The sequence below is a fragment of the Thamnophis elegans genome, chromosome 3 (genome assembly GCF_009769535.1).
Source record: "Thamnophis elegans isolate rThaEle1 chromosome 3, rThaEle1.pri, whole genome shotgun sequence".
NCBI classification, from domain to species: domain Eukaryota; kingdom Metazoa; phylum Chordata; class Lepidosauria; order Squamata; family Colubridae; genus Thamnophis; species Thamnophis elegans.
Genome location: NC_045543.1, coordinates 122,884,300 through 122,907,380, shown reverse-complemented (window position 1 = coordinate 122,907,380; position 23,081 = coordinate 122,884,300). Strand labels below are relative to the sequence as shown.

The 23,081-nt window shown below is 40.2% G+C and overlaps 1 protein-coding gene across 1 annotated transcript in view; it reads right to left on the bottom strand.

Moving 5' to 3' along the window:
• Positions 1-6,486: 6,486 nt before the first annotated feature.
• CSPG4 (chondroitin sulfate proteoglycan 4) overlaps positions 6,487-23,081 on the bottom strand; it is a 44,465-nt gene continuing 27,870 nt past the window's right edge. Inside the window, 5 exon segments of the mRNA XM_032213890.1 lie at positions 6,487-7,299; positions 7,302-8,518; positions 13,829-14,012; positions 15,947-16,084; positions 22,019-22,149. Coding sequence (XP_032069781.1) covers positions 6,487-7,299; positions 7,302-8,518; positions 13,829-14,012; positions 15,947-16,084; positions 22,019-22,149 — 2,483 coding nt within the window.

Below are 23,081 nucleotides of genomic sequence, written 5' to 3'. Positions count from 1 at the left end.
TTATCATGTCCTTCCTTATCTACTCTTTTCCTGAGATTTTTCCACAGGTGAGAGCAGCTCTAGTCTAAAATCTTTTCATTTGCACTATTTGGCATTGTTTTAGCACAGCAATTTAAGTGACTGAAAGCAGCACAGATAACATTTTGTGTATATTACATGCATTGTGCGAATAGATTGGGATATGTAAGCTGCTTCCAAACTTTGACCCAGTAACTGATAATACCACGTAGGCTGAAAAAATGTAGCTCACCCTTATCCTGGATATTCAAGAGAATACTCAACTTGCTTTTGTTAACCTTTGGTCCCCTCTCCTCCTAGGTCTAAGGGTTAAGAGGAAATAAGTTGCTGATAAGCATTTCCTTGACTATGAAAAAAGAAATCGAGTGATTTTTAAGGTTTGATGTAAGTAGTTTTTGCCAATTAGTTTATTCCTTGGGCTGTGGTGATGATTCTGCCTCTAACAGTTGCAGGGATATTAAGTTTATTGCTTTATTAAGATAAATGATGCATGGCATTTTCTAACTTGTCTAAGTCTGGTTACCCATGCTGTAGGCTGGATTAAGAAATAAATTTAAAAATCCCCCCCAAAAACAATTAAGAGATTGCTTCAGTATTGTTGCCATAAAGTCTATGTGGGCTTAAATGGACTCCAGAGGATGATAGAGAACAGGAAGGCCTGGAGGAATGTTGTCCATGGGGTCGCAATGGGTTGGACACAACTTTGCAACTAACAGCAGCACAAACAACAAAATCATATTTGAAGCTAAAAGGTAACAGATCAAAACATTCAAAACAACAAAGACCTGGCGCTAACTGCAGCCTCTAATGTGCAATTATCCAATCTTATCCCAGCATTTGGAGGAAAAGCCAGGATTTCAAAGCTTTATGGAAGGCTACGAGGACAGAAGCCTTCAGGAGAAGATCCATACGACAGTAGCAGTCACAGTAAAGGCTTGTGTTCTAGATCTCATCAAATGGCAATATTTAATGGAAGGATCTAGGACATTCACTTGTCCTACCAGGTCTTATCTGACCTGGTAGGACAGTTAGATGTCCTTAAGGAAAGGAAGTCACACAGGTTACCTGACCCTGTGCTATATAGATCTTTAAAGGTGATGACCAGAACCTTGAATTGCCCCTGGAAAGAAACTGGAAGGCAGTGAGATAGCATAATGGTGTTTCATGGGCAAAACTAGGAGCTCCCAATTACTGAATACCCTGCTGCATTTTGAATCAGTTGAAGACCTTGAAGATGGTCTTGAAGGGCAGCCCCATATAGAGTGCATTGCAGCAATCCAGACATGCATACACGTACCTATGGATGTATATCAAAGTTCAATCTGAAGGAATCTTTATTTTTCCCTCTCCAATTTGACATCATCATATTCTGTGCAGATTATGATGTGGAAGTGTCAGGTGAGAAAGGTCATGTGAAGTTCCAGTTAAATGATGTATTACTAATCATACCTGTACATAGTAACATACTCAACAAATGGTCAGCACAATCTTGGCATTAGGTAAGGTTCAATGGAATTCAAAGGGGATTTGACTTGGTCAGTTTGTGACTACATAGACTGATTCTAGACTGATTCATCTTTTGATTCCACCTCCAGGTTTTTGCCACTCCTTCTCCAACAGGAAGTCCAGCAACCTTGACTGAATTGTTTTTTGCAGTAATTACACATTTGTGAAATATAGAAATCTATGCTGACGCTCAAAATATATGCAAAGCACTTTAGAGTACAGGTAGTCCTCAATTTACTATTGTATGATTAACAATGGCTCAAAGTTATAATGGCTTCAGAAAAAATGACACATGACCTCTACTGGCACTTAACAGTTGCACCATTCCTGCAGTCACATCAATCAATCCTTTGCACCACCTTGTGGTCACATGATTGCAATTCAGGCTCTTGACAATTGTTTCATATTTATGCCTGGTTGCAGCATCCTGTATTCACGTGACCATGATTTGCAATCTTTCATTTGTCATTTTCAATAAAAAAACTTCCATTGGGAAAACTGGATTTTTTAAATTACTGTGTCATTCATTTAACGACCACCATAAAATTATTATAACATTTATTCTGATTTGACTTACGATGATAACTTGGGATGAAAATTCTGGCCCCCAATGTGATTGTACATTGAAGACTACATTGAGGTGTGGTATAAATGAATATTATAGTACAAAATTCTTCACATTTCTTTTAGTACTGTGTTTCTTCTTTAAATCTCTTGAAAACATCCATTAAGCTCTACTCCAATACTAAAAACATTCAGATCTCCTTTTTTCCTGATTTGCATGAAACTTAAATCTCTCAGTGTGAAGTCAAGGAAATAACACTCAGTTTAAGCCTTTCAACTTTTGAGCATACAGCTTAATAAGCAGTTACTATTTTTCCCCCAAGTATCTATAGTGAAATGTAGTAAAAGAACAAGGAAGAAGTTCATGAAATGGGGAAATGAATAATACAAAAGGGAAAAAAAGCTTTCACTACAAAACATTCCTCACAAATCATTTTATAGCCAAGGATTCCACAGAGTTCACTGAAATAAGCTCGGTGATGTAACTGAACTGTCTTGGCAGTTGTGCAGGAACTGTACATTTCATTTTCATCCTGAAATGAGTTTTGATGAATCTATTTTCTTTGTACGGACCTATTGTTGTTGTTGTTATTATTGTTAGTTGCAGAGTCATGTCCAACCCATCGCGACCCCATGGACAATGTTCCTCCAGGACTTCCTGTCCTCTACCATCCTCTGAAGCCCATTTAAGCTCACACCTACTGTTTCAATGACTCCATCCAGCCACCTCAGTCTCTGTCGTCCCATTCTTCTTTTGACCTCAATCTTTCCCAGCATTCAGCTCTTCTCCAGTGTGTCCTTCCTTCTCATTAGGTGGCCAAAGAATTCATCTTCAGGATCTGGCCTTCTAAAGAGCAGTCAGGGTTGATGATCTCTAGGACTGACCGGTTTGATTGCCTTGCAGTCCAAGGGACTCACAGGAGTCTTAAGCACCATAGTTCAAAGGCTTTAATTCTTTGGTTTTATCACAGCTCTCTGCTATGACCTGTCTTGGATATGCACGACATAGCTCATAGCTTCATTGAGCTACACGATCCCCTTTGCCACGACGAGGCAGTAATCCATAAAGGCGTTGTATGGACTACTATGTCTATAATCTGCATTGACTAGGTTTCAATTAAGAAAAATTAGGAATAATGGTGTAATACTCAAGTAAAAATTGTGCATTTTCAAATGCAAAGCTATACTGCATCTTTTAAAGATATTTTAAAATCTCTCCTTTATTACTTTGCAAATAATTCAAGATGGCAAACATATGTAATACTCCTTCCTCCTCCTATTTCCCCACAACAATCTTGTGAGATGGGCTAAGAAAGAGTGGGCTAAGAAGAGTGACTGGTCGAAGTTTTCATACCAAAGGCAGGACTAGAATTGTTCTGGTTTCTAGACCAATACCTTAAATACTGGGAACACCAACTTTGATTTGCAGCCCAATCCAATGCAAATTTACTTACACATACAAGCCACTGAATTCAGCAGAATTTCTTTCCTCAAAGGAAGCTTAACATTTTGATTTATAGCAATAGCAATAGCAGTTAGACTTATATACCGCTTCATAGGGCTTTCGGCCCTCTCTAAGCGAGAGTCAGCATATTGCCCCCAGAGTCGGGTCCTCATTTCACCGACCTCGGAAGGATGGAAGGCTGAGTCAACCTTGAGCGGTGAGATTTGAACCGCTGAACTGCAGATAACAGTCAGCTGAAGTGGCCTGCAGTACTGCACCCTAACCACTGCGCCCACCTCGGCACAATTTACTGCGCCACAATTTACTGGTGCATGGCACACCCAGAAGTGATCTTTAATTGTATTTTAGAATTTACTGGTACCTAAGAGAACAATCCAATGTAAACTCCTTATTCTTCACTGATTCAGGAATAAAATGAAAAAAATGAATTAACAATTTTCAAAAACATGATAAAGGATACTTTGTAAGCCTCCCAAACCCTCTGCATGTCCATTTTTGCAAAGGGGGTGGGGTTTTGGTAGGCCAAAAGTGCTATATTCAGTGTATAAGACGCACCCAGTTTTCCACTCTCTTTTTTGAGGGGAAAAATGTGTCTTATACTCAGAAAAATAGGGTATTTACTACTGTACAGATCACAGGTTTTCCTTTTAAGGAAATGTGTTGAATTTGATGTTAAAGTAAATTATTTTCAATAAAAATATGTAAATATCTAAAAAAAAAAACCACCATTACTGTGCTGATGTGAAAATGGCCCCCTCTAAAGGCAATAAGAGACATTTGGTGAGATACTTCTGTATGTACAATGTTCCTTAACATTTTTTCCATGAAAAACAGTGATAAAGTTAAAAGACAGAATTTCTGAGGCTCTAATATACCATCTGCTAAATTCCAAGCAACTATTTTTGCAACCCAGTGAGAATTTCTGGCCCTTGCATTGTAATATACAAGAAAATATAATTTCCTACACAAAACCATAAGATAATTTGGAAGACTGGCTGGCAGCCACACAGATTTGCCATGAGGATGAGATGAACGCATTTTAAAAACAACATATAGAAAAAAAATCATTTTTTATCGTTAAGAAGTATAAATATGAAAATAAATTAATGTTCACATTAGCATTAATTTTTAGCAAACACAGCATTAATGTTCATATTACCAAGAGCTTTACAATCAATATCAATTACTCAATAGACTATAGAGGGGTTTTTTGCTCAGTTAAATACAAGTCAAAATAGCAGAAGCTTGTCTTAACATTTATTTATCTTCAAATTATAAAAGGGTCCAAAGGACCTGGTAAAATTAGCAGTCTGTCCTATGTCTGAGAAAAAGAACATTTTTTTTTAAAAAAAGCTAGTAGACTCAGAATATGAGGGAACATACATTACTAGTATTAAATTTTACTTTTTAAAGGACACTAATGACTGTAAAAAATAGAGTTTTGAGCTATTAATCACCAAATAAAACCCGAGATTTAAAACATACAAGCAAACCATGAGACGTGATGCTGGCTACCAGCTGATCAGCTTCAAAAAGAGTGGGAACAATTTATGGAAATTATGGAGAACGATGGCTATTAGCTTTGATGATGGTAGGAGACAAGGGAAACAAGGGACCTTCCTCATTCAATAACAATAGCACAGACTTATATATCGCTTCACAGTGCATTTACAGCCCTCTCTAAGTGGTTTACAGAGTCAGTTTATTGCCCCCAACAATCTGGGTCCTCATTTTACCCACCTTGGAAGGATGGAAGGCTGAGTCAACCTTCAGCCTGATTAGATCTGAACTGCCGAACTGCAGCTAGTAGTCAGCTGAAGTAGCCTGCAGTACTGCACTCTAACTACTGAGCCATCTTGGCTGATTGCTTGGCCGCTATAAGAACAGTCTGCTGGACTAAATGGACCAGAGGGCTGACCCAGAAAGGAACTGCTTTTGTTCTTTTGTCCCTATATTATACCACAAACTGTAAGCTTAATTGACTTTCTGCTTTATGGGAAATCCTTATTATGATTTAAATTCCTAAATATATAATGGTATTTCCATATAGAAATTCTGTACAAAATAGGATTGTGTGGTTTTGAACCAACAGAATCGAAATATTTCATGATTTAAGTTTACTGATTTCCAACCATATAGAATAATGGAAATATACATTTGTGTATGTATGATGCAATATTGTTTGCTACCTACCTTTTATTTATTATTTAAATAAAATTTGGTCAAGAGCATTCTGATTGGAAAAACAAAATAAATAAAACAAGTTCCCCATATGGAAACAAACTCTTCTCTCTACAACTTCCTGTCTTTTTACAACTATCTTTCAGTATTAATCTCCAGTGGCATAGTGATTAACAGCAATAGCACTTAGACTTAGATATTGCTTCACAGTGCTTTAAAACACTCTCTAAGTAGTTTATAAAATCAGCATATTGCCCCCAACAATCTGGCTTCCGATTCTGAAGGATGGAAGGCTGAGCTGATCAGGATTGAACTCTGAAAGTGGGCGGCTAGCCTGCAATACTGCATTCTAACCACTGCACCACCGTGGCTTAAATTTACCATTAATTTTAGCATTCTATCACATTAAAATTTCAATTTGCCAGCAAATTTACAGAAGTCCACAAGCAGCACCTAATGGGGCACCTGTTGTATATTTCATTCACTTCTCTTACTTTTACTGCAACCAACATAATTGGACCCAAATTATTTGATTGTGACCCTATAAAGCTTACTGTTGTCCTCTCCTCTCCTTTTTTGCTTTCTCCAAATCAGGAGTTGATTCCTGGCAACTGCCTAGACAAACCCCTGAATTTTTCTTGCCAATATTTCAAAAGTGGATTTAGTTATGGATAATTAATTAATCATACAAAAACTAAAGAAAAAGAGACACAGTACAAGGTTGAACATTCTTTACTGATTTCAATGGTATATTATACCCAATATTGATTGCATTTCAATGTTGGGTGCGTTTTTCGACAGTGCTGAATAATTTCTGGGTCAAGGCTGGACCAGTTGCTTTGGAAAAGACTTACAGCTGGTTCTGGAGTAGCTGGCATTGGATGAGACTGTTCCCGCTGGAGGGACATGAATGGTAAAACTGATGTTTTGTCGGTGCTTTTTAAGAGAGGGGTCACTGTGACAGTAGGTATTGTTGAGCTCCTCTCGGCAGAAAAGCTTGAACTGTTGTGAATTACTGGTGGCTGTTCTAAAATAAGAGGTTTTGCCCTCTTTGATCTATGGCACATTAAGAAGATACAAAGAACAATGGCAATTATAATGAATAAACCAGTCACAGAAGAAAGGGGTACGATGATGATCAACCAGTTCCTGCTGCTCAATGTTTGAAGCCAGGTGCTTTCAGACTGTGTTTGTATTGTGGTCACAGCCCAAAGAGATATGCTTCTAGCATTATCTTCATCATACTGTCTATCTTTCTGATGCTCCCAATGGTTTTGGTTAGGCCTAAAAGTCTGTGCTGGTATATCGGTGTGTGTACCATGCTTTGGAATAAACAGATATTCATTTTCTATAACATAAGTTTCTAAAATGTCAGCAGTAGTTAAAAGGGGCACTTCTGGAGTAAATGCCTGAGTCGGTGAAGGATCCTGTCGCACTATGACAAAGTGGAACTCACCAACGGCAGGCTGAACATTGTCTGCTCTAAGTATAAAGGAAAAGGAATCATTTAATACATCAGTATTTGTCATATTAGCATTGGTTTCAAGGAAACACACCCATATCAATGTCCCTTTTTGTGAAGAGAACAGGTTCTCACTTCAGCGTTACTCAATGACTTCCTTGAAAGACTTCCATAAACTGGTGACATTAGGACTTCAAACTGTGGATTGCTTTTTGTCATGTTGGCTAACCATGTAGCATCCAAATGACGTGTCTCGAGCTGGTAAGACATCCTGTTGGGAATTGTCACATTAAGGGCCATTTGCAAAAGAGGTTGTACTAAGATCTTCAGAACTTGTCTTGTTAGATTACTGTCTGATGTGAATACAGCAAATTCTAACGTATCACCAAAAGCAGTGAAGTCTGCCATGCAGTACAACAGTCTTGCTTTATATAGATCTCTTTGGTGAAATGTAGTCACCTGCTCATTCTCAATCAGAAGATTCCCATATCTAAAAGGCTTTGTGACTTCAAACCTGATTTCAGAGTTCTTCCCATTTGTTGTGGCCGAAAGGTGGACATTTGTAATAGCAACTCTGTCCTGTCCCTGGGGAAGAAGCACTTCTGTTAAATTAATCAATGTGATGGACACCAGTATCACGTCAAGCTGAAAGAGTTTATATTGTGGACGGTGCTGCCCATCTGTCACACTAAAATAGAAAACCCCCGAGAAAGGGCTCCCATCTTGTACAAACCAAACACTACCACCATTGATATCAGCTTGCGTGAAATTTTTGATAGACTCATTCAAATGAGTCCACAGTGCTAAATGTCCATTTTGGGGATCAGTTATTATGGTATATTTAATCTCTTCTGGTGAGTTATCCAAATCTTCAACGTTTAGGTTATCTTGTCCTAGAACCGTTCGATCTCCTTGCAAAACATTCAAACACAGCAGTTTTGACTTTAGTTTTGGAACCTGGTCATTCACTGGTACAACAGTAATATTAAATGCCTCTTCTAAAACATCAATGTTGGGTTTCACAGTGGACTTGCTTTTCTCATTTAGCCACACAGCAAAGGTAAAGTAATCGGTGAGTGATTCAGAGTCATCGTGAACATAGAATATTCCAAATTTGTTAATGATATACTGGGAGAAATAGGGCTTGTCTCTAGTAATATTTCGTTCTCCCACAACAATTCTGCCATGTTGAGGCAATGCTATGACTTCATACCACACTTCAAATGAAGAACGCTGTGTCTGGGGTAATTTAGAGAGTAGGTTTGAGCCATCCAGCTTAGTTTTGTCAATTAAAACTTTGCCACCTTCCCGGACAACAACACCTGCAAAAGAAAAAAACAACCCCTTTCAATAGAAAATTGGAGAGTGACTCTTAAGCATATATTGTATGGAGACATCAAGCAATCCAACTGGAATTCTAAGAACAAGTCCATCCACTGGTTATTTGTGAGCAATTCCAGTGGACAGAAAATATTAGAATACAATTTTTTTTTCTGAGTAAGAGCAGAATTAGTTCTGACAAATGATGGGAAATTACCATTTGAATAGAAGAAGAAAAAACTTGCTATGGTTTGCAGAGAAATCAAATGGGAAAAGAACACATGCAAAGACAGTCTTCTGGTAGGTAGGCAGATCTTACAATTAATTAGCCCTTTTTCTTTCCATTGCAGTAAAAAAGCAAATGGGGTAAATGAAAATGGGAATGCAAATGGTAGCATTTTAGTGCCAGCTGGATTATTTAAGAAATCCAAAGCTGGGTTGGCTCCAGAACTGGCAATCTTTTTCGCCCATGCAGACCAGGTAATGCATATTCCAGGAGACAGGAATAAGCTATCATAGTTCCACAACTGGGAAAAATGGGAAATGCATGCAGGATGTGGCTTCAGGAATCCTTAACAGGAGCTCTATTTTGGGTTAAGTTAATAACAAGGAGGAAAGGAAGAGGGACGTTTAGAATAGAAGAGCCACCAGTCTTCTGAGCTGTAACTCTCCAGCCCCCCACAAATAAAATGACTTGAGAATTTTATCCTAGGTTTTTTCCCCCTGAAAATTCCCCTGCAGGGTCCAGCCCATTTTCAGTCTCAATCTTTCTTTTCCAGCTTTTTGCCTTGTACCAAATTTGACTGTATTCCATTCAGTTTTGAGAGAGTTATCCTCATCAATCGTGATGGCAAACCTATGGCACGTGGGCCACAGAGGCCCTGCAGCGCCCTCTCTGTGGGCATGTAAGTCACCTACCCAGTTCAGCTCTGCCACACATGCATACACAGCTCCCGCTGGCCAGATGGTTGTCGGGTCCATGCCACACATGCACAGGGGGAGGAGCACGTGCGGGGCTGTGTGCATGCATGGGGAGTGGGCACATGCGGGAGGTGCACATCAGTGGTGGGATTCAGCCAATTTGCCCCATTTCGGGAGAACCTTTGGTTGTTAACATTCTGAGCAGTTTGGTGAACTGGTTGTTGGAATAAATCATTAGGGCAGAGAACCGGTTGTTAAATTATTTGAATCCCACCACTGGTGCACATGCATGCACGGGGAGGCAGGACGTGTACAGGGGGGCTGCACGCACATGGGGGCACGCATGCATTGGGGCAGGACAATGTACAGGGGCCACATGCACATTGCATTTTGGGGGTTTGGCACTCAGTCCGGAAAACATTAGCCATCACTGTCATAGATGGACAGTGTTCTGAATTCTTTTAACATAAATTTCTTTTCAATACTGTATCCCATTGGGTTGCAAAGAACTGAAAGATGAGAAAACTGGCCTCCACACTGGATTGAGTTGCCAAATACTGCAACTTAAACTATCTAAGGAACCTCTTTAGACAAAACAGGATTGGAGGAATAAGTGTTTTGGCATTGGAATGTTAGAACTCAAGAATATATCAATCCCTTTCTGATTAAGTAGCCTGCAAGAGGTAATTTGGATAGTTATTTGTGGAGTTAAAATCAGTTTGAATTCTATTAAAATAGCTATGGGGGAGGGGGGACAGGTAGCCCTCAATGGGTTGTTATTATTAATGAATTAATATATTGCATGAAAGTACCTCAAGCCAATTTGGATGGAACTTCTATGCATACTATTCAATCAGATCTCAATCTCCAAAGGGATTGAGCCAAATGGTGTATTGCCTCCTACTCTATTTAATTTTTTTATAAATGGCATAGTAGCTTTCTAATTAGAATGCCATGCCTTTCAGTTACCTCATAAGCTGCAGACCATTTAGTTTTATGATAGTAAGGGACCTATTGAAGAAAGTACATGTTCTCTAACCTGGTAATAAAACTTCTACGGTGAGAGAAGCCAAAGCAGAAAACACAAGACAACTCCATTTACCAAAATATTTCAGGAGACATTAATCCTAGAGATTTGAAAGATCTCAAGGATGAAAGTTCCAGCAGATTTCTGCCCTGAAGCTTCATTTAGTTGACCATCAAAGTTGCGTATGTTATTATTTTGCTTTTATAAATTAGATTCCATTGTCAATTAATATATCCTGGCCACAATCTGAATGATAGGGAAGCCCAGTAATAAAAATAAAAATAAAAAATCCAGAAAGAAACATGTGATATATAAATGGAATTCAAGTGAATCAGATCAAAGAGTTTATATCTTTAGGAAATTATATTTTATTCTTTCTTTTCTTTTAAATCTAGTATAGAAAAAAACATTAAAAACATAACTCAGCAAATGTTTTATGGTTCCCTTATGTACAATTATAAAGACCAGCATTATTTAAGTGCCATTGAGTTGAGCCCAATGCTGGTGACTGTGTGGGTAGAGTCACTCAATCTGTCTCCAATGGATAATCCATAACTCTTCCAAGAAAATACTATTAACCTTTTTCACCTGTCCATCAATTTTATTGTGAGGATTCTAGGTCAGTGTAAAATGTACATCTTTTGTTTCAAACTTTGCCATGCCCAATGAAACAAAGATGTAATCCATTAAGGCCAGATTTCAGTTACAGATTTACAATACTTGCCTAAACTAATACTTTCCAGATTATCATTTCTAACTCTTCCAGGTGGTTTAATTCATGCTGGGGGAAAAGCAGTTGAAGAGAGCCCTCTTCTTAGCCTTTGAAATTTTGAGACAGAATTAAAGTTGCGGTTAAGGATGTGTCAGACCTGGAAGCCACACTTTGGAGATATAAGAGAATAACTCCTTATCATCTTAGAACTTTGATGGCGAACCTATGGCACCTGTGCCACAGGTGGCACATGGAGCCATTTCTGAGGGCATGTAAGGCGTTGCCGTCAGCTCCAGCGAGCATGTACGCACTGGCCACCTGATTTTTAGCTGGTTTTCTCCATCTGGAGGCTTCAGGAGGTTTCCTTGAAACCCAGGGAGGGCGAAAAACTGCCAACATGCAAACCGAAAGTTTGGGAAATGACTTCCAGTTTATGCCTTAGTCTGTTTTTCACCCTCTGGAGGCTTGAGGGAAGCCTCCTAAAGCCTCCGGAGGGAGAAAAAGGGCCTAATGGGCAACCCGGAAGTCAGTTCCCGAACTTCCGGTTTGCGTGTTGGGCCTCTGGAGCCCGGAGAGAGACCTACCAGGCCCACAGGTAATCAGAAAATGGCCACCAGAGGACCCCCGGGGGGAGGCTGTTTTGATCCTCCCAGGCTGCAAGAAAGCCATGCGGGCATGCACAGGGCACTGGGAGGTTGTGGTGGCATGTGCGCATGGCACCGGGGGGGGGGATAAATTATGGGATGGGCATGCCAGTTCACGTGATAGCACGCACACACATGCTTTTGGCACCTGAGGCAAAAAAGGTTCACCATCACTGTCTTAGAAGATGGGTAGACTACCTAGGTTATTATCCTCCAATCTTCTGTGAACAGTCTGAATGTGCTTTAGCACAATACAATATTTTACCCTATTCGGCCTACTAGAAGGATAGTATCATTATTAATATGCATGTCTTTCTGTTTAGAAGAAGTTGAATCAGTAGGCCATACATTACTTTGAGGTTTATTCTAGATCAGTGATGGCGAACCTATGACACGCGTGTCAGTGCTGACACGCGTAGCCATTTGGGGTGACACGCACAGGATTTCATGCGATTCATCCTCGGCTCCTGCACGGCCGCCGAGGATGAAAGAATCTGTGCTGGAGGAACGGGGGGGGGCGGGACGTGTGATCTCCCCCGCCCACACTCACTTACTGTATCGCCGCCGCCCCTTTCTGAGCGCAGGGGCTGCTGGTAAGGCGTGCGTGCTGTGCGCACACACGTCATCAGCGCGGCGAGGGAGGACCCGCAGGAGAGGAGCGCGGGAACAGTGCGCGCCTCTCTCCAGTCAGGCCGGCACAGAGAGTCTACTACTGGGACTGTCGGTTACGACCGCACCACAGCAGGGAACAGCGGAGTGCCAACGGGAACTGTGAGCGCCATTAGCAGCAACTATAAATTGCGCAAAATTATGTTTTTGTTGAAGTGACAACGCGAGTTATGCTCGATTTTTTGCCGATTTTTGACACCACGCCAAAAAGGTTGCCCATCACTGTTCTAGATCATATTCAATTTATATAGCTTCTTTTTATATAAAACTAGATGGTAACCTGGCATTGCCCCGGTATTTATCTATCCGAGTGGTGGGATTCAATTTTTTTTTACTACTGGTTCTGTGGGCGTGGCTTGGTGGATGTGGTGTGACTTGGTAGGCGTGGCTTGATGGGTGTGGCAGGGAAAGGTTACTGCAAAATCCCCATTTCCTCCTGATCAGCTGGGACTTGGGAGGCAGAGAATAGATGGGGCCAGGTCCAGTCAGAGGTCCTATTTACCAGTTTTCCAAACTACTCAAAATTTCCACTAACAGTTCTCCAGAACTGGTTAGAATCTGCTGAATACCACCTCTGATTTATCCAAATCCTGTATTAGACAGTAACGGTGATTTTAAGTGGCAACATAAGTGCAGAATGGGCTGTCCTCCTTCCTTCCATTAACGTTGCCACAATTCCTGAAGAGGTGATGGCAAGAGGAACTTCTACCTGATTTTGGTACAATTAAATTAGTTAAAAATGTTTTCCCTGTGTCACCAGAAGCATCAAGAAAATAATACCATGTTTGCTAGCTGATCCATGATCATTTGTCCTCAAGAATAATCAAAGCCTTGTTAAAAATGTTCAGACCAAAAGTAATTTCTAATGTTGGATTTTCCCCCTTACCAGAGGAAGCCCCCTTGTGAAGTTGTTATCATGGCGGTTCCACTGCGCTGTACAGTAGAATCCATTTTACGGCAGAACAGTAGAAGCCATTTTAAGGCACAACAGGCTGTATCTTAACAGAACACATACCCCAAGGGTGTTAAGGGTGTCTTACTCCCACAGTATTTTTTTCCAGATTAGTCATCTGTGTATGACATTTGGTTGCAATTGCTCGAGTGTTCCAGAGTTATGCTGGAACAAACATTCACACAAACACACACACAAACACACACATTCTATTCTATTCTATTCTATTCTATTCTATTCTATTCTTCTATTCACAGAGCCATTTTATATATCTATAGATCCAGGAAAAGAACACAGAAAGTACAAATTATATATCTTTTATCAGATCAGTTTGCAGATTAGTTTCTGCAAAGAAGATCATATAATATGTGATTCCACATAACTTACCTGTGTTGGCAAATAGCTGACTGCTCTGATTATGTGCTCTAATTTCATAGGATATATTAATACGGAACATCTGCGGTCCCAGAGCAGCTGGTGGAGAAGAGACCGTAAATGTAAAATAATCTTGTGTACTCCAATCAACTGATTGTTTGTCTGAATGCTCGTAGATGACCAATCCTTTATCCACCTGTACAGAGGAAAAAATGCTGAACTTGCTGGCAGTGAAAACATTTACAAATACATTTTTATTTAAAGCTTTTGTTTAGTAAGAATCAGTGGTGGGATTCAGTCAGTTTGCACCTATTCGGGAGAACAGGTTGTTAACTTTCTAAGCAGTTTGGAGAACTGATTGTTGGAAGAAATCTCATTTTGCTTTTTTTCCACTTAAAAGAGCTAATCTTGTAAGGAAGGCAGGAAGAAACCATTCTGCTGTTGTTTCTAGCCTAATCTTTATTGCCCTGTTTACAGAAACTGCCTCTCCCGTTAACCCTTATTACATTGTAACAGCTAAGGCAAAGCGCCCATCGACGTGAGTGATGTTGAGTTGGCCACACCCACCCAGTCACATGACCACTGAGCCATGCCTGCACAGGTGGTCATTAGGACAGAGAACCAGTTGTTAAATTATTTGAATCCCACCACTGGTAAGAATGAATGTTTCACATCTTAATCAAAACTTGGTATTAAAATCTATAAACCTGTACAAGTGTTGTAGGTACTCCAGAACCATACAGATCTGAATTTTGTGAGTAGTTTTAAGATTGCAATCAAAATTACCTTGAAACAGATTTAAACTAAGTGATGTGTGTTTACAAAGCTCAGCGATTAATTTAAGATTTCCTTAAACAATAACAATTAAAACATTTGTCAATTATGGTTAAAGAAGGCAAAAATTTGAGAATGAATGTTTTTGAGTTTTAGAGAATGTAAAATTGGATGTGATAAGCAGTTATTTCACTGCATCTTCAGGGAATAATTGGGATGATGGGTATTATTATTATTGTTGTTACTGTTATTATTGCTAAAAAAAATCTTCTTTTGCAGCACATCCTGGATCGGCAACTATGGCTTGATATCTATGCTGCAAACTTATAAATAGATAGATAGATTAGATTAGATTAGATTAGATAGATAGATAGATAGATAGATAGATAGATAGATAGATAGATGATAGATAGATAGATAGAGATAGATAGATACAGATTGTCAGAGTTCCAACACCCTAATTAAATCATGAGCCTCAAGCCAAGCTTCAAAAGAAATCCAGTTATTTATTAGGAGCTTCATGTCGGCACAATCAGATCATGAATGCTTCATGAGTTGACAGAGATAGGGATAGAGGTAGAGATAGCAATAGAGTGATAGAGATATATTTTAATGACCCTGTAATTCCCTGCATCCAGTTGGAGACGGGGTGACTGCACCCAGAGAGAGAAATATCTACTGCTACCTAGGATCGAACTCACAGCCTCCAGACTGTGATGTGAGACTTCACCTCTAGGCCACAATGCTGCTCAGATTGAAGTGGTATATAAATGCTGTAAAACTATCTGGGACAGGCCTGCTGGTGAATATTTAGTAAAAACAAATGTCATGTACAGACTTATTGATATGGGTCTCATAATTACATTAAACTTCATTTCCTATTTATAAATGTGAATCACAACAAATTCAAGTTTCATTTCTAAATTGTTGGCTTACTTCTCCTAAACCTTTCAGTCCCTTTCCTAAGTTTAAGTGGGATTCGTTTGTATCCCACCTTTATCATTTTTGCAACTAACCTAAGGAGGCAAATGTATGCAACGCATCTTCCTCCTATTTTCTCCACTGTCTCTCAGCCCAACCCCATGAGGTGATATGGGCTGAGAAGGAGAGACAGGTTCAAGGTAACTCAGTTGGCTTTTCAAGCATTAATCAATATTGAGAGTAGCCGCCAAACCCACTCCACAGTAAAGCTTTTCATAGTATTGTCTTGAACTACTGACTATTTTGAACATTAAAAGAAATATCTCCAAACATTTTCATATTCCATCTAAATGTCATTCTAAGAAAGATTAGGCAATGAAGAAATATTTGTAAATGAGGCATGCTTCCCGTTTCCTAAGGTAGATGAACACTTACCATAGATTGTGTAAAACTTGAAATATCCTGTATGTTATTTTCGGAAAATACACATATCAGTCTTCCAAGTTTGGGGGAATTTGCAATTGTAAAAACAATTGTTCTGTTTTCTACCTCAGCCACATCATTGGTGACAGCCTTCAGATTGTAGGATGTAATTGATTTCCTGGAACCTGAATAATTATAATAATAGTGCAGAAGGATAATAATATTGTCAATACAGTTTATGATCTTCTTTAATCCTGAACTCTCTCTGCCCTTGAGCAGTTGAATCATTCAAAAGCAGTGCAATCCTCTAAACATTCATCGAGAGGTATTTTCAACCAAATGTATAATTTAAAATGAGGGATCTCATAACAAAACATTATCCTGTACGGAAGCTCTTTGCACCCAGACATCTAGTATGCCAAGAGAATGAGAATAAACACACACACACACACACACACACACACACACACACACACCGAGCTAGACCTTATCTAGCTTGGAAAGCTGCCATGTAAATATTTTCCAAACGCAGTGATGTCCAAGGAAAGACTTGGCACAGTCTCTGAAATTCATGGACAGATCTTCACACTCCTGAAATGAATGAATGAACGAACAGACGAACAAATTATTTACTGCAAAAGTCCGCTCCCCTTTCGCTCTTCTTTTATTTCCTATGGGAGAGGCCATTCACCATACACCTGTGGCCTTACTCCCAAGTTAACCCTGATTTCTTAGCTGTTCTTTTCTTCTGGAAGCTCTGAGCATGCGCAAACTGGGAACAAGCTCCAGCTATTCCTCTGCCTCACTGCTGTCTAGCTCCGAAGGCAGCTGAGAACTGCCAGATGGCCTTGGCCCCATCTCTGCCTCCGAGCCTTCCCCAGCCTCCAGGAGTGGCCCATGTTCCTCCCCAGCCTCATCACTGTCTGACTCCACTGGAGGACCACAACACATACATACATACACATACATACACACAAGCTATCATTCAATTCCCTCATTTATACTTTATGGCCTGGGGAACACCAAACAGCTTGTCAGTCTCCCTTTCGTGATCCCAGAGCCTCTCTGATGTAAGTGGAATTATTTTTTGGTATTTCCGACATTAGATGGGGATGGATTAAAAATGGGCACCTAAAATTCTCTTCCAAATAGGGCTGTTTCTCTCCGTTCTCAGCAGAGGTATTGACATGCTATGCAACCTGCTATTCTAATGTAGGCCTTGTGCTGACAGAGGTTGTGCCCTACAATTTGAAATGGTATAATATGTATTTTCTGCTCTTTGACCCAGCTCTTTATGAATGATCAAAACAATCCTCTGTTATTTTACAAAGATCAATCAAGCCAGAGTTTAAAGGAATTAGATCAACCGAAGGGTTTTAAGCATTGTTCTTACATTCTTTCACTGAATGCAAAGGGTGAAATCAAATATGATCTAAAATCAAATAACAACACAGTTTCAAAACTTATGAACCATCATGTGCAATTACGTATGCTGCTAACATTTACATGTGTATTTATTTGGATAAAAAGTAAATGTTCTGAACCGTATGCTCAGCAGGTAGCAATAATGGAACGGATCAAAAAGATTAACAAGGAACTCATCCAAGCTTGGAGAAAAGACAGTAAAAACAAAGAAAGATTTTTAAAAACCCAACTTTCCTAACAAGGACATTTGGCAAGATTTTTAAAAAAAAACAAAACAGCAGTTATTGCATTGTCTGCATAAATTCTGGTCAGTTAGTTTTGCTTTTATATGGAGAATTGGTGGAACAGGCATAGCCCACTTCTCCAAACAGAGGGTTTCTGAGCCTCTGGCTAGGAATTGTTGCAGGCCAGCAATAGTATTGGCTGTCTGGTTCATGTTATCATATCTCTCTATCTTTACTTATTATTGAATTCCTTTATTTTACAGACTTTCAGGGCCCATTGATCAATTTGACTCTAAGTGGCATACAATGAAGCAATAAATACTGTAAAATAACCAACAGAACTCAAATATTGTTCAGGAATATTATAAATAACATTACATTCATTCTGTCTCAAATGCTGTTCAAAACTATTATAAGTTTATAACTGTTTCCAAATATGAGCAGTAAATATACCAATTTTATCTCTGGAAGGAAGGAATTCCATAGGAGGGAGTTCTTGCAGAAATTGCACAATGTCTGTGTCCTCTTCTGCTATGTTTAGCAATAGCAACAGCAGTTCGACTTATATACCGCTTCATAGGGCTTTCAGCCCTCTCTAAGCGGTTTACAGAGTCAGCATATCGCCCCCACAGTCTGGGTCCTCATTTCACCCACCTCGGAAGGATGGAAGGCTGAGTCAACCTTGAGCCAGTGAGATTAGAACCGCTGAACTGCAGATAACAGTCAGCTGAAGTGGCCTGCAGTACTGCACCCTAACCACTGCGCCACCTCGGAGTTGGGTGAGGGATTCCGTTTGAAAGTATGCCATATAACGTAGCTCAAAGTTATGAAAGATATTAAAATAGCATCTTGAATTGCACCCAGAAATGAATTGGCTGTCAGTGCAGTTCATATAGCTGTGATGGCGAACCTATGGCATGCATGCCATAGATGGCACACAGAACCATCTCTGCGGGCACACAAGCTGTCGCCCCAGCTCAGCTCCACCACGCATCCGTGCGTGCCTCCTGCTGGCCAGTTGATTTTTGTGCTCTGCCATGCATGGGGGGGGGGGAGGCAGGGAGCATCCAGGAGAAGCACACGCATGGGTAAGGGAGCGTGGGGAGAGCGTGGGGGACACATTTTTGGTCCCAGGTGGCTTCAGGGAGGTCTGCTAGGTTCAAAACGGGCCACGGGGGAATGTCACACACACATGCACAGGGAGCTGTGTTTGCGGGGGGGGGGAGGTCACACACACATGCACGCTTTCCGCACGCAATGACAAAAAGGTTAGTCATCACTGTCCTATAGTATTGATGCTAAATAGTCATCTTGAATAGTTCAATGCAGTTCCGTCTATAGCATATTGTAGTAATCTAACTATAAATTAATGACAGTGTGAGTGGACTGTTGTTGTCTATTGTAGAAATGTTCACAAGGGGCATGCCAGCCAAAAATGGTCGAAATATTATCTGGCCAGTCTTCGCTTAGTTTAGTTTACTTTATTTTCATTGTACAACGAAGTTAAATGCCATCTTCAGTGTACATTATAACTAAAATAATAAAAACACAAACACACATCATTCACATTCTATGAAACTGAAAGCCTGATATTGCATTAATATTGCACTATACCACAGAATTCAATATAGTTACTTGCTGCTTCAACAAGAGATGCATGTGTCAGACCTTTAAATTAGTGATGGCGAACCTTTTTTGGCTTGCGTGCCAAAAGTGGGGGAGCGAAGGGGGGGGCCGGGCGTGGGTGTGCCACACCCATGCTATGCACACAACGTCGGCACACATGTGCACACGATCAGCACTTCCATTCATTTTTTGCATGCTTTTTTCACCTTCCCCAGGCTCCAGAGGCTTTATTGGAGCCTGGGGAGAGCGAAAACAGCCTCCTGCCCCCCATAGGCCCTGAGGAGGCTTCAGGAGCTTCCCTGAAGCCTCTGGAGCATGAAAAACCGGCCCTACAGGCAAACCGGAAGTCACTTCCGGTTTGCTCATAGGGCCTGTTTTAGCCCTCTGGAATCTTCATGGGCCTTCAGGAGGCTTCCTTGAAGGCTCTGGAGGGCTAAAACCGGCCCTACGAGCAATCCAGAAGTACATTCCCGAACTTCTGGTTTGCCTGTAAGGCCGGTTCTCCGCTCCAGAGGCTTCCGGAGGGCGAAAAATGGCCTCAAAAGAAGGCCGAAGTCAGGTGGTCATGCACGCTGACCAGCTGACAGGACATCTTGCGTGCCTGACAAATGGCTCCACGTGCCACCTGTGGCACATGTGCTATAGGTTCGCCATCACGGCTTTAGATAGACCAAACCAGAAAATCCAGACTAGATATCCACAGAGTATATTTTATTGAGATTGTCTATAATCTTGCAAATGTGATTGAGCTGTTCCTCCCCTTTCTTCTCAGTGAATTAGGGAGATGTTGCCTGAACTGCTTCCAAATATTTCCTGGATCTTAAAGAATGTTTCAACCCTCTTTGTCCAGGTAATAGCGCTTGAGTATTATTTTTTTTCAAAAGCATCTCCCTTACTTTCTATAACACCAGAGTTTTCTCAGGGAGGATAAATCCATCAAGAATTAAAAGTTGGCATTGTTCCAAATTGAACTGGCTTCTGGATCAGAAGCCACTCTGTCTTGCTTGGGTTAAATCACAATCTGTTGCTTTCCACTCAGATCCTTACAGCCTCCAGACATCAAGCCAAAATTTACACCACTTCTCTCAACTGGTGCAAGGTAGAGGTGTATCTATCATCCTGTATCTCAAAACACCAAATGTCTCCAGCAGCAGGTTCAGACAAATGAAAGTCAAACCTAGTTGTTGTTAGTTGCAAAGTCCTATCCGACACATCGCGACCCTATGGACAACGTTCCTCCAGACCTCCCTGTCTTCTACCATCCTCTGGAGTCCATTTAAGCTCAAACCTTGTTGTAGCTCTTTATAGTATCCTAAAGTTCTTTATAGGTTGGAACCAACTGCTCAAGAAAATAAAGCCAGCAAAATCCAAGTTTTTGTTACTAACATTGCTTCTGTCTCATCTGGATTTAATTTGAGCTTGTTCCCTCTCTCATCCAGCCTATTACTGACATAATGTAGCAATATTCAAGGGTTCTGGTAATTTGGACAAATAAATCATAAATTTTTATTCAGTGACTTTGGGCCAATCACTTTCTCTTAATTTAACCTCATAAACATGCTATGAGACTAAAAGGAAGGAAATCACACATGCCAGTTTGAATAAAATAACCAGCCAATAGTAAACAAATTGTAAGGTGAAGCTCAGAAGATTATGTATGACAGAATGTTTTCATGTTTTCAAACACCCTTTAAAAATACCAGTTTTCCTTAGTTCTCGATTATGAATGTCAACTTTGGGGGAATTGTTGGCATAAAGGAACAAGACTCACCCTTTAAAAATGTACAATGCCTAGCTTGCTTATAATTAATTTCACTTCCTATGAACATTCTTGTAAAAAACTATGCCTCAAGGCATTTTTGTGACCAAATGTCAAAATGAGGATCAAAAGCATTAAGCCACGTGTCAAATATGAATCACAAAACACAATTTGCCACTGAAGTTGCTAAACATGTTTTTCTACTGGTAGCACATCTGTATTGCTGAAATAATAGTTTCCTGGCGATTTTAATCCAGAAATCACATAAAATAGGTTCACATAATTTTAAAAAGTAAGCAGTACATTGTTGTTGTTGTTGTTGTTAGTTGCAAAGTTTTGTACGACCCATCGCAACCCTATGGACAACGTTCCTACAGGCCTTCCTGTCCTCTACCATCCTCTGGAGTCCATTTAAGCTCACACTGACTGCTTCGGTGATTCCATCCAGCCATCTCATTCTCTATCGTCCCCTTCTTCTTTTGCCCTCAATCTTTCCCAGCATTAGGCCCTTTTCCAGTGAGTCCTTCTTTCTCATTAGGTGGCCAAAGTATTTGAGTTTCATCTTCAGGATCTGGCCTTCTAAAGAGCAGTCACAGTTGATCTCCTCCAGGATTGACCGGTTTGATCACCTTGCAGTCCAAGGGACTCGCAGGAGTTTTCTCCAGCACCAGAGTTCAAAGGCCTCAATTCTTTGGCGCTCAGCCTTTCTTATAGTCCAATTTTCACAGCCATACATTGCAACTGGGAAAACCATAGCCTTGACTGTATGCACTTTCGTTGGTAGGGTGAAGTTTCTGGTTTTTAGTATGCTGTCTAGATTTGCCAAGGAGCAAGCGTCTTTTAATTTCTTGGCTGCAGTCCCCATGTGCGGTGATTTTGGAGCAGTATATACACACTGCCTAATCCTGATTTAGGCTCAAGTTGGACATAATTGCATTTCTGAATTCCCGGTATTGTTTTCTTTTTCAAAAAGAATAAGTTAAATATTGACCAATCATCTTATTGTTTATCTTAGTTTATTCCAAATCAATTAAGAATACAAAGCCTTACCTGGAAAATTTCTAACCCATTATTATTTTCAAGACGAATAACCAAATTTCGAGCTGTGATGCTAAATATCTGACGCGGTGCAAAGTTTATACCATCTGTAACTTGAAAACTGAAACCTCCAGACATTGATCCTAAAGGAAAGCAGGGATATAGTCATAAAACAACAGCAATAATAATAATAAAAAACATGTAGCAACCAGCATGCAACAAAATAAATACATTAATTAAATTTAAATAAAGAATGATTATTTAAACCAGAAGAATTAGTTCTTCAATGCAGTCTTTTTGTACTGATAACCAACTTTGGGTCGAGGAATTATTTCTGAAAGTAGATCGAAATAAACATTGTTCCTATTGAACAGGAATATTTTCAATCAATACATTATTGATATACATTAAAAGAGCCGAGGTGGCGCAGTGGTTAGGGTGCAGTACTGCAGGCCATTTCAGGTGACTGTTATCTGCAGTTCAGCAGTTCTAATCTCACCGGCTCAAGGTTGACTCAGCCTTCCATCCTTCCGAGGTGGGTGAAATGAGGACCCAGACTGTGGGGGCAAGTTGCTGACTCTGTAAACCGCTTAGAGAGGGCTGAAAGCCCTATGAAGCGGTATATAAGTCTAACTGCTATTGCTATTATGGTATCTGTATGCTTTGATGCAGAGGCTCAGTGGCTAAGATGCTGAGTTTGTCTATCAGAAAGGTTGTCAGTTCAGCAGTTCAAATCCCTAGTGCCGCTTAACGGAGTGAGCTCCCATTACTTGTTCCAGCTTTTGCCAACCTAGCAGTTCAAAAGCATGTAAAAATGCAAATAGAAAAATAGGAACCATCTTTGATGGGAAGCTAACAGCGTTCATGCACCTTTGGCATTTAGTCATGCCGGCCACATGACCACAGAGATGTCTTTGGACAGCGCTGGTTCTTCGGCTTTGAAACGGAGATGGGTACCGCCCCCTACAGTCAGGAACAACTAGCACATATGTGCGAGGGGAACATTTACTTTTACCTTTATGCTTTGGCCAAACCTACAACTGGCTGCTTGTTGGGCTTAGTAATTGAGTTGATT